The sequence below is a fragment of the Perca flavescens genome, chromosome 5, assembly GCF_004354835.1.
Source record: "Perca flavescens isolate YP-PL-M2 chromosome 5, PFLA_1.0, whole genome shotgun sequence".
NCBI lineage: Eukaryota > Metazoa > Chordata > Actinopteri > Perciformes > Percidae > Perca > Perca flavescens.
This window is the reverse complement of record NC_041335.1, coordinates 36,268,672-36,281,398: the sequence shown is the minus strand read 5'-3', so window position 1 is coordinate 36,281,398 and position 12,727 is coordinate 36,268,672. Positions and strand designations below refer to the sequence as shown.

Sequence of the window (12,727 nt, the reverse complement as noted above, 5' to 3'; positions counted from 1 at the left end):
TCATTCCCCCTGCTCTAGTGTTTCCCCTCTCATTCCCCCTGCTCTGGTGTTTCCCCTCTCATTCCCCCTGCTCTGGCGTGTCCCCCTCTCATTCCCCCTGCTCTAGTGTTTCCCCCTTTCATTCCCCCTGCTCTGGTGTTTCCCAGCCCCTAAACCGGAGACATTTGTAAACACTTCTGACCCGTTGCGGGGTTGGAATCTGCGGGGTTGTGTTGCAGCCTCAACGGCCGCAAACAGAGACCTTTGGCAACACTGATTCTGACGCCAGCGTTTCGCCGTCTGTTTGGGTCTTATCGGTCACAACGTCTTGTTGTCTGAGACTAAAGCTACTAACGTTACCATCGCAACTACTAGCAACAGGCAGAGTTTACACGCTGCCTCCCGTTGTTGCCCAGTATACGAGAATGGTGGTGAGATTACGGAGATTAGTTCTCCTACTGGAGCTAAAAACACACGCACAGAGATTGCTTTTGCCTCAAAACTCCGCTTAAAAACCTAAATTTAGCGATTTAAATGTAGCCCAAGTCAAGTCCGAGTACAAATGAAAGACAGTCAAGACCGAGACAAAAAAAAAAGAATCCTCTTCAAGACAATTTACTTGCGAGAGACAGTATAGGTGATCATTTTGCATCATCATTTGGAATGATCAAAAAGCAAGTGCATCGTAACAACACCGTAGGATCAAATTAGGCCACATTATTCATCAATGTCACTTAAGTCACATAAAGTTGTGAAGTGCACCTTCACATTTTAGATATTGAGTCTTTTTGTTATGGTGTAACAACATTCTTCTGCACTTGATCGTAGGGCTGCACAATTATGGCCAAAATGATAATCACGATCATTTTGATCAATATTGAGATCACGATTAATTATCACGATTATTTGTTGATTTTAACCAAAACAAATTTTAATGTCACATAATTATAACAGCTTTTACATCCATATTGTGCTACATTCCTGCTAATACATCCATATTGTGCTACATTCCTCCTTTATTGAAGGATACTGTGAAGCAGTATGCCATTTCAGCTGTTGTGCGACCGCTTTCCATACATGCACGTTTGCCGTAAGGTTTCTACCTGACGAAATAGCAACGCGGATTTCGGTGGCTCGTTACACTGCTACTTACATGTCTGCGTTGCGCTCTGATGCTCCGAAACCCACGTTAGAGGCAACATAAACATTGCTGCATGTCACGCTAGTAAACACTAATAACACGTTACACAGCAGGTAACGTTAGCCTACCGTTAGCTAGCTACAGTAAAGACTAATAACACGTTACACAGCAGGTAACGTTAGCCTACCATTAGCTAGCTACAGTAAACACTAATAACACGTTACACAGCAGGTAACGTTAGCCTACCGTTAGCTACAGTAAACACTAATAACACGTTACACAGTAGGTAACGTTAGCCTACCGTTAGCTACAGTAAACACTAATAACACTTTACACAGCAGGTAACGTTAGCCTACCATTAGCTATCTACAGTAAGCACTAATAACACGCTACAGTAAACACTAATAACATGTTACACAGCATGTAACGTTAGCCTACCGTTAGCTAGCTACAGTAAACACTGATAACACGTTACACAGAAGGTATCGTTAGCCTACTGTTAGCTAGCTACAGTAAACACTAATAACACATTACACAGCAGGTAACGTTAGCCTACCATTAGCTAGCTACAGTAAACACTAATAACACATTACACAGCAGGTAACGTTAGCCTACCATTAGCTAGCTACAGTAAACACTAATAACACGTTACACAGCAGGTAATGTTAGCCTACCATCAGCCACAGTAGTAACTTGATTAAATACAGCTAAAATGCTAACAGCTAAACGGTGTAGTGTGACAGGATTCCAGCAGCGGGATGTCCAACAGTCTGCTGCTAAAGCTATGAGCTAAAAGACACAAACTAGCACTGGTCACTGCTGTTGTATGAAAAGGTGCAGGGAACAACTCTGATTGGCTCATGGAGGGACGTGATCAGACCGTGGTCTATGGAGAGCTAGATTGGCTTTGCAAAAACTTTGATAAGGAGGGCTCTATGAACGGAATGACGCATTTTAAATATCGCTCGATCACGCAGATTTGATCGTGGGAAGCCAAAATTGTGATCGTGATTAAAATTTGATTAATTGTGCAGCCCTACTTGATCGATTAGTTTTCTTTTGAAGGAAGGTTTTACTTTAGAAAAAAGCATATATTGCTGGACTCGGTGGAGACCAACTAGGGTAGGATGGAAGTCCGAGACAAGTCCAAGTGCAAATACCAACGAGTCCAAGACAAGTCCTGACTCATGTACTATGTAAACATTTTATTTCTATGACTACAGCACTGTTTATAGGCCTATATACTAAATACAAGTGCTTTTTGTACTGTATGTCACAGAAAAAAAGCCTATAAAGTATTCAGAACAAAAAGATTCAATTTGAATTCATTTAACCCTTGTGTTGTCTTCAGGTCAAATTTGACCCGTTTTCTAAACGTATATATCAGAAATATGGGTTTCTTTTTAAATACCTCATTTTAATTACCCAAAAATCAAACGGATGGATGATTCCATCCATACAACGCTCTTCACAAGTACAATATAAGATCGGATCTCTACTTTCATAGAATTGGGGGTGTTTTGTTAAATTTTTTAGAATTTGAAAAAGAAATTAAAATGTATCGAAACAGTATCCTGACTGAACGTTGACATATACCAGTCTGTGATTATCCTTCCTTTAATATTAGCCTAAATAATACATTTATTTCGGCTTTTTTAACTCAAGAATTAGGTATACTTTCCTATAAATGAGGTCTATTGACCATGAGTTCCAAAAAAAAGGGTAAAACTGGCAATAAGTTGGTGTTAGTGGTGTTTATTCATGTAGTGAAAAGAAGTGTAAAATGGCACAAAAAAAAATGCAAAAAGCATGTCGAAGAAAGGGACAAAAACGTAATTTTCATCGTTTTGACCCGGGAGGACGACAAGTGCATGGTCCACTGGGAGACAACATAAGGGTTAAACGATAGCCTCTTGATTTATATAAATTAGTCCTTTGTGGACCCTCTTTGATTCCAGCTTGTTAAATGTAAACAAGTTGTGGACCAAACGAGACATTTGTGGACGTCTTCTTGGGCTTTGGAACAATAGCCTCTTGAGATGAAGCGTCTCATTTTTTATGGGGAAGTCCTATAAACACAAATACAAAATTATAAAACACATTCAGACAGAACAGTGTAAACACTGATCATACATTTTTCACCATTTTCTGACATTTTAGAGACCAAACTAATCCATTTATCGAGAAACTAAGCAACGGATTAATCAGCAAAGAAAGTAAACGTTAGTTGCGGCCGTAGATTAACCTTCTGAGGACAAAAGACGCACCAGCAACGTTTGACAACACTCCCACTTCCCATTTTAAACCTTTATTTACTATTTTATTCATGTATTACACTACTTTTGCGAACCCAAGACTTTTGCTAACTCATTTTAAGCACCAAAACAATTAAGAGTGTCGGTATGTTTTCACAAGAGATTTGAGAAATTTCAAAAAGCGACTTTATAGCTTTAGGGCCAAATTATTTCTTTACACATTCTTCTGGAACAAATTTGGGACTCACTATACAGAAAGCTGAGTGTCCTCTGAACATTTTGGTATGAAAGACATGGGGATCAGGTTGAATGCAAATACCCCTAAAAGGAGAATTCAAGACGATATCTTAAAAATGCTCCTCAGACCTCAGAGGGTTAAAGTAGACTTGACTGTAATTTAACTTTTCTAAACAGTGGTTCTCAGTTTGGGCCTCTGCTGGGTTGACAAAGCGTTTGGACATTGCAGGGAGGAGGGCTCTTACGCTCATGGAAATTTGGCTCAGGACCATGTTTCCGGTTGCCAGATCTGGCTCCAATGAAAACATGTTAGATCCCATTGTGGGAGATATGTAAACAGATGGATATCTTCCCCCGGGGGAGTTGAGCTTTTTCTACTGACTTAGGCCCCTCAACTCCTACGTATAAACAAACCTTAACGTACACCCAGCCGTCGGGATCTGACCTTAAGCACATCACAGGATTAACCCTGCTTTAAGAGTGCTGGGACTACCCAAGTGTTTCAGAGCAGTTTATCCAGCAAAATAAGATTATTTTTTGGCCATTTTAGGCCTTTATTGACAGGGCAGCTAAAGAAATGAATGGGGAGAGAGAGGGGGGAATGATACGCAGCAAAAGGCCGCAGATTGGAGAACCCGAGCCTGCTGCGTTGAGGACTAAACTTCTATATATGGGCGCCCACTCTACCAACTGAGCTATCCAGGCGCCCAGGCAGTCAGGTCTAACTGTGGTTCTGTGCCACCAGGAACATTTCTGTGGCACAGCAGCAGTATCCTGGAGATGGTGGCCATTGTTTGTTTTTTTGTGAGCTTGTTGCATTGAATAGATGTTATTGTTACACAAAACTTTCCCTTTAATATACAAATGGTGTCAGACAAATTATAATATGTAAGAGCATCAGATGGAACACATTGTTTCCAAAGACACATTTCAGCCAAGTTGCATTATCAGACAGCTCTGGACAACAAAGCAACATGTGTGATCATTGCTTTAGAATACAGACCTGGTTTAAACAATAGACAGTAAACTAAATGCACAAAGTGAGTAGACCAGTGAAGTCTATTAGAAGTCACTTTCCCAGTGCTGGCTGAGTGTTACTGAGCAGCCTCCAACTGAGCTTGAAGATGTAGATGTGACGTGAGCAACGTGTCTGAAAGTGTGAAGTCTTCTGGTAGCTGTGCCGAGAGAAATCTCAATCATTCCCAATCTTACAGAGACGGAGAGTGTAGATATATGTAAGGAGATAACATAGGCACAGGCTAATTATTGATCACTAACATGCTAGTTAACATTAGTAATTAAACCTAAACAGCTAATGGAAGTCCAAACTGCCTGCGAGCTTCTCCTGTACTATACGGTAATTCCTCTACTGTGTGACAGTAAGTCTCGTGGTTATGACACAATCATTAGCCTATTTTTACAAAACCGTCTGCTACGGAGCCATAACGTGAGGTACGAGGTAATGGAGCCTTTTATACATTGTCGTGTTCCTTTAGAAATAAACAATGGACAAATAGAGTCTTTAAACGCTTCAGATGTAAAGTTATTCACTGTTAAAGTGGTCAAAATGAATGGGAGTCAATGGGATGCTAACAGCACCTGATAGCTTATTATCATCAAAATGGCTCCATGGGAGGTACGCTTTGTGGAGGCTGGCTTGCCCCCTTGGTTGAAACCACTTGCTACAGTCCTTTGAGGCCTTTGGTTGACGTACACACTTGGGGAAAGCTGTGTCAGCATGACTGTGGACATCTCTGGTTCAACATAGACTTCCATTTAGCTACCTTCTCTGTTCTGGAGACGGAGCTTGTGGCACACCAGTACAGGTGGTTGGCTATGCTTTTATGCCACTTTTTCACCAAAGCACAGTCCTTGTCTTTGCCAAGTTGTTCCAGCTTCTGTGACAACCCTAATGAAATTAGTCTACATACTTAACACAGCAAGATATCCAAATTGTTGACTGATCATTGAACTTGTGCAAAAGTTTTGATAGCCGCTTCACAAATGTGTTAAGTAATCAATTTCTTTATAATGTATTCAACAATATATAAAGAACAGGTCACATTACCTTAAAAGGAGTCTGGTGGAGTTTGGTGATGGGGATTTTGAGTCTGTTTCATGTTAAAAATAATCTTATGCTTTAACAAAAAGGTCTATCTCTGCAGGGATCCTTTCCATAATGTTGTCAGACACTTAGAATATTAATCTGAGTCTGTCAGCGGCAAAAACAGAACTTTTGGTGGAAAGAAACTGACAATTTGCATTATGATTACATTGCAGCCTGGTTCACGGCTGCCGGTTACAGCGTTCTCGCTCAATACTGGACCAACAAGATTTTTGTTAGTCACTTAGACACCAATGCACGGGACAATTAGGTCCAGGTTGTAAAAAAACAAACAAAAAAATACCATTTACTGTACCAACAGAATTGCATCTCGAGTATAATTGCTTTATGAGCTTTATTTTTTTTAAAACATATATATTACGGTGATATATTTGAATCAGGGTGCTTGTGTTCATGGTCAGACTGGAAATAGCCAGACTGATGTAAGCTGCAGTCATTCGTGCCGAAATGCCATGCAAATACACTATGCAAAGCCATTTCTCAGCTGGTATATGAATGCACCTGGCGTCCCAGAAGATTGTAAGTTACTTTGCGACGTGAAAAGTCTGGAGCGGGGCGTGTTTGAATACCACAGTTTAGCCAGAGAAGCCGGTTTTAGAGTCAGGGAGGTGCAGGAATCGGGAAGCTTTTTCCACCAGTGTAGCTGTGCGGTTAACATTTAATTTGAACTTTCATGTGGGAGGAAATATTTGTCACAACTGTATACCTGTGCTTTCACTCTAAAGTCAGTTATTTTTTCAGTTTACAGCTACACAAGGCAACACTGTGCAGCTTATATGATTCCAAGCGGGGAAATGTCGGCTAATAAAGCCCCAGACTTGTTTGACAGATTGCTCTGTGTAAGGTTTTATCTGCATTAGGGCTGAGCAAGTAATCGAAATGTAATCGTGATTATGATTTAGGCTCCCAATGATCACAAAAGCAGAATAATAGAGAAATACAATTATTTAGCTCATTACGTTTTGCACGTAAACTCTTATTTTCTCTTGTGTTCTGAATAAAAAAAATGAAGTTTAAATAGGAAAAGTATTACTGCAAATTTCACAGTGGTATGTGTTTTTTTTTACTGTTGATTTATTTAACTTTTTTTCACGGTTTTTTAAGTTCAATAATTGCCACATCTTTCCAGAAGTGAACTAATCGTGTTAAATTTTGTGATTTCAATATTGACCGAAATAATCGTGATTTATATTTTTTTCCATAATCGAGCAGCCCAAATCTGCATGCTTATTTAACAGAATACTCAGCCTTCAAGTGGCAAGGAAATATAAAACTGTCCGTCAGGGATGGTGTGTGGCCGGTGGCTAGATTATGACAGGAGCAGCTGTAATAGAACGAGACTACATCCTGGAACACACTGGGTAACATTTTCCAGACAATCCTTATTGTTTGTTTTAACCCGCTCAGAGTTAATTATAGCTCAGAGTAGTTTCCGTTCGGTATTTATTGTCTTCCTGAATAATATTTAACATGTTTGTCAGAAGAGCTGCAGAGAATAATCGATTAGTTGTCAGCTATTACATTAATCGCCAACTATTTTGATAATCTATTTATCAGGTGTAATCATTTTTTTAAGAAAATGAGTACAAATTCTCTGATTCCAGCTTGTTAAATGTGGATTTGTTTCTAGTTTCTTCTCTCCTCTGTGGTAGTAAACTTAATATCTTTGAGTTGTGGACAAAAACAAGACATGTGAGGATGTCATCTTGGGATTTTTGGGAAACGCTGATCCACATTTTCTGACATTTTAGAGACCGAACAACTAAAACTATCAATTGGGAAAATATTCAACAGATTAATCGACAATAAAAATAATCGTTACTTGCAGCCCTGCTAAGGTGGCCAAAAAACAAATGAATGCAGGTTTAGTATTTCTTTTTTAGACTAGGGGTGTCAAACTCATTTTAGTTTATGGGCCACAGACCCCTAATCTGATCTGAAGTGGGTCAGACCTGTAACCCATGCTGCGTTCCAGACACAATTTTAAGCCCGTAAGTTACAACTTCAAGTCACGACTCACGACTTGGTTCCAGGGTTCAGGTTAGGCTACCTAACGTTAAAGGTATAGTGGAGGATTTTCTTTTTCCGGGTGGATCATCAAGACTATTGGTCCTCCTAGTTGTCAATCATTCTGGTGATATGTTTACATCAGGCTTTCGTACGTGCACGTCCCGAGCTTTCAGGTGTATATGTGTGGTGAGCTTGAGCTACGGTTTCAGTCATTGAAGCATTGAAGCTTTTGGGAGAATATTTCACACGCTGGCGTGCGCTAAAAGCACAGGCTGGGCTTCCCACTGATGCCTCAGTCGTGAAGTTTCTACTCCACAGGTAAAGTTTGGCTATTTGGAGAAATCCATTTAAAATCACCGCTAGTAAAAGTTGATGTAAGCTATGATTAGCGATGCTAGCCCTGGCACAAGTCACGCACCGCGCACACACGGTAAACATCTCAATTTGTGAAAAAGTGCAAATATTCTTTTGGAGAGTAGGCTTGTGTGAGCCATGCCGACAGCAACTTGTAAACAGCGCACTCTCGTGCACACGTTTAATAGGCGTTCCCTCTCGGGAGCAGGCAGAGTGTTGCGCATGTGCATTTTTTCAAAAAGTACAGAGGGCGGATATTTTCTAAAATTCGGGAAAATCCTCCACTATACCTTTAATGTTAGCTAGCGGCTACCTAACGCTGACGTTAGCTAGCGCTAGCTGATACTAGCGATTTCTAGTGGGCGACATATTTTGGGCTTCATTTAATAAACATAACCTGTAGTAGTACACAGTTGTATGTGTATTGTTTTGATTACAATGTGTGGAATTACTTTACATTGCCTATTTATCTCTATTAATTTCTATTTCTCACATTTCTGAAGTTATGGCCAATTTGACCATTTACGAGCGTGAATCTCCAATGTCCGACTGCAAATGTTTGCTTCCCCTCTCACACATCTGCCACTCATCACCTGTGTCTTACCTTAATGCCTGTCCTGTGATAGTGCCCCTTACTTCTATCATACCTCTATCTCCTATTAAGTGAGATCACATAGTACGGTCACTTATTCCTAATATACTTCTATCATACTTCTATCTCCTATTTGGAATTAATTACTTCTCTGCAATTTTCACACTTTTGCAAAGTCATCCGGTGGGCCTGATTGGACCCTTTGGCGGACCGGTTCTGGCCCACGGGCCCTGTGTTTGACACCCCTGTTTTAGACCATTCCTTTAAAAAAAATGTGCATGCCTTTTGATGGATTTTTCTCTTTGTCCTTTTACAGGTGGGGGAAATTCAAAATGAATGGCTACAAGAACTATATAAGGTAAGTGTGGGCCTCCTGACTCTTTAATAATTAATGACTCACCATTTTAATGATTTAGTACTTCCATGTATTTCTCTCTCACATTTCGTGGACAGTCTGACAGATAAAAAGTATGTTAGTTTTCCACATGTGGCCCTAATCGGCTTCCGCAGAAACTAAAAGTTGTTTCCATTAGTGATTTAATCTGCCTGTTTATTCTCTCAATATGGTTCCCAAGAAGCCAAAATAGCTCAGTTGGGAGAGCGTTAGACTGAAGATCTGAAGGTCCCTGGTTCGATCCCGGGTTTCGACAGAGATGTTTTGTGAGTGGCAGTAGCTCAGTGCGTGGGGACCAGAGGGTCACCGGTTCAAGTCCCTGTGTAGACCAAGAGTGTTGACCACCCAACTGACATGTCTCCATTTGTGCACGTTACGTAGTTGGTTCTGGCTGACTGTCGTAGGCTTCTGGCATCATTTACATGGGGGACATCTAGAGCCCGACCGACTATCGGTATCGGCATTTATAAATAAATTTTAAAAAATTATAAAATGTTTTAAATATTCATTCATCAGAATCATTGATTCTGATGAATGAATATTGAAATTGTTAAAAAAAAAAACGGTCAAAACCCCCTTCAACTATGTTCTGAGTGTTGGCGTTGCGTAGTTTGTCCACCAGAGGGCGCTTTACAACCTCCCTTTTGGCAACAATCAGTCATTTGATTTGTTGTTATTGTGTTTTTGTTCAAAGGACTTTAAGTTTCATATCTTAAGTTTGTATTTTTATACATTTTATTATATATATATATATATATATATTTTGATGTTCTGTTGAGACAATAAAACTAACTATTATTTTTTAAACTGCATTATCATATTATAATAGTGAGGCCTCATAAATACCTATAAATAAAGTTTATATATAAATACATTTTCACTGAAGGCATCAAAACTATGAATGAACACATATGGAATTATGTACTTAACAAAAAAGTGTGAAATAACTGAAAACATGTCTTATATTTTAGATTCCTCAAAGTAGCCACCCTTTGCTTTTTTTATTAATAAGGGAAAAACTTCCACTAATTAACCCTGACAAAGCACACCTGTGAAGGTAAAACCATTTCAGGTGACTACCTCATGAAGCTCATTGAGAGAACACCAAGGGTTTGCAGAGTTATCAAAAAAAGCAAAGGGTGACTACTTTGAAGAATCTAAAATATAAGACATGTTTTCAGTTATTTCACACTTTTTTGTTAAGTACATAATTCCATATGTGTTCATTCATAGTTTTGATGCCTCCAGTGAGAATCTACAATGTAAATAGTCATGAAAATAAAGAAACACATTGAATGAGAAGGTGTGTCCAAACCTTTGGCCTGTACTGTATATCGGCCGATATATCGGATTTTTAAATCATCAAATATTTGTATCGGTATCGGTCTTAAAAACCCTTTATCGGTCGGGCTCTAGTGACATCCCAACATATTCAACAGCTCCATGTTTCTCTGCACGGTCCCTGATAACAGCCACAACAGGGATTCAATCACAGAAAAACTCCACATAATTATGGTGCATTTTATTTATTTGGGGCTTTTTTACACATTAACACTAAGGCTGCTTTCACAGCTGTCGTTTAGTGGACTCGGTGCGATTCTTCATTTGGTTGCGTTTGCTTTCACACTGCACTTTGTCAAATGCACCAAACACTGTAAACACACGTCACGCGATCCAGACGGTCGCTTGTTTATTGGAACGAATATCCGAAACTCGCCGACACTTCTGGTCTCAGAAATAATGGAGCAAGACAACCTCTGTAATTATCACAAATGACTAGAGGTCACCAGGTAATGCTAGTCCTGTGCGAATAGGGCTGAAAGGGTAACTTCAGTTCTTTTCAACCTGGACCCCATGTTCCTGTGTTTTTGTGTCTAAGTGACTGATGGGAACAACGATCTCTGACATTGGTCCAGTATTAAGTGAGATCGCTGCAGTCAGGCAGCAGCGAAAACAAACAATATGCTTTGTCCCAGACTGTCCAGTTATTAGTCTGTAACGTAAGACGTGTGTGCGCTGCTTTGTCCCAGACTGTCCAGTTATTAGTCTGTAACGTAAGACGTGTGTGCACTGCTTTGTCCCAGACTGTCCGCTGCCACCGGCCCAAGTTCATCGCGCTGCATCTGCAGGAAGTCGGAGGGAAGGACTACATGCTCAACATGGGCCACACTGAAAACTTCTTCAGGTAGGACACATGTTGCTCGGTAAAGTCACGTTCACTATTTGTTTGATATTTATTTTATTGTATTGTCTATTTACCATAGGGGGGGGGACAATACCTATCACATTATCACATTATCACAACCAGATGTGAAAGGTGCCAAGTGTTAAGGATGTCTAGGCTCTGCTAATTTGCAGTCCTTGTCCCTGGTCAAGCTTTTACACAAACAGCAACAACAACAACTACCGTATTTTCCGGACTATAAGTCGCACTTTTTTTCCTACTTTGGCTGGTCCTGCAACTTATAGTCAGGTGCGACTTATATATCAAAATATATATAATTTAACATCTTTTTACATGTTTTACACATTACCGTCTACAGCCGCGAGAGGGCGCTCTAGGCTTGTGACAACTAGAACGCTGCTCCTAAAGACAACTGAGAAAGAAAAGAGATAACAAACTGCAGGTAGTAAAATATGCAGCCGAAAACGGTAATCGAGCAGCAGAAAGAGAGTTTGAAATGAGGGAGAAACTTATGAGGGAGACTGGCGAAAAGGTGACTCTTACTGCGATGAAGAAAACAAAGAAAACTAATCGGCTAATCGTGGGCTGAAAGCAAGATGGCCAGAGCTGGAGGAACGAGTCGGGAGGGGCTCGTTCACGGTGCAGTTACGTCTCCACGCCTTTTAATCCATCCGTGCTCCACGCCCTGGTAGCTAGTTGTTCTGTGTGCTATTGTATAGTTCAATAACTGTTAATGTGTTACGTTAACATACCGGACACCTACCGTATTCAGCGTATTGTTCTGTGTGATATTGTGTAGTTGAATAACTCTTGTATTTATATTCTAAATAAATGCGACTTATAGTCCGGTGCGACTTATATATGTTTTTTTCCTCTTCATGACGCACTTTTTGACTGATGCGACTTATACTCCGGAGCGACTTATAGTCCGAAAAATACGGTAATGATGCGTTCTTTTTGTCTGGTAATCGCGACTAGTAGCTCGAGTGTGACGTCACATCCGTGTCGAAAAACGAATAACCGCGGGGTTGTTGGGTTCTTTTTGTCACACGATACTACGAGTTGGAGAAAAGATGGATATTTGTAACATTTTTAGTAACATTTAGGACTCTATTCACCCAGTTATTGACATATTACACAAATATATTTCACTGTTTGATACATGAAAATTACGTTTTGATTAACGTTAACGTTAGGCTACTGCTCTGCTTTCTGCTCCAGACTCGGCTTAAAGCCATTGTTGTCATATAGCAACCGAGCGTCTCTAGCCAATTTCAGCTGCACAAGCTCCAAAATAATACAAAATAATAATACAATATTAACATATTAATATTTAACTCCTAATAAGACTGTAGAGACATGTCTATAGGTAGCAGTATACAGCACTATGTTTAACTCCTAATAAGACTGTAGAGACATGTCTATAGGTAGCAGTATACAGCACTATGTTTAACT

At 39.9% G+C, this 12,727-nt stretch overlaps 1 protein-coding gene and 1 non-coding gene across 2 annotated transcripts in view; both read left to right on the top strand.

Annotated features, from left to right (window-relative positions):
• The window catches only part of inpp5l (inositol polyphosphate-5-phosphatase L), a 57,302-nt gene that overhangs the window by 2,440 nt on the left and 42,135 nt on the right, over nucleotides 1–12,727 (top strand). Inside the window, exons 2-3 of the mRNA XM_028578709.1 lie at nucleotides 9,010–9,051; nucleotides 11,172–11,272. Of these exons, the coding sequence (XP_028434510.1) occupies nucleotides 9,010–9,051; nucleotides 11,172–11,272 (143 nt within the window). The remainder of the gene's footprint in view (nucleotides 1–9,009; nucleotides 9,052–11,171; nucleotides 11,273–12,727) is intronic.
• trnaf-gaa (transfer RNA phenylalanine (anticodon GAA)) lies at nucleotides 9,271–9,343 on the top strand. Its single transcript has one exon. It is a non-coding gene; the product is annotated as a tRNA-Phe (tRNA).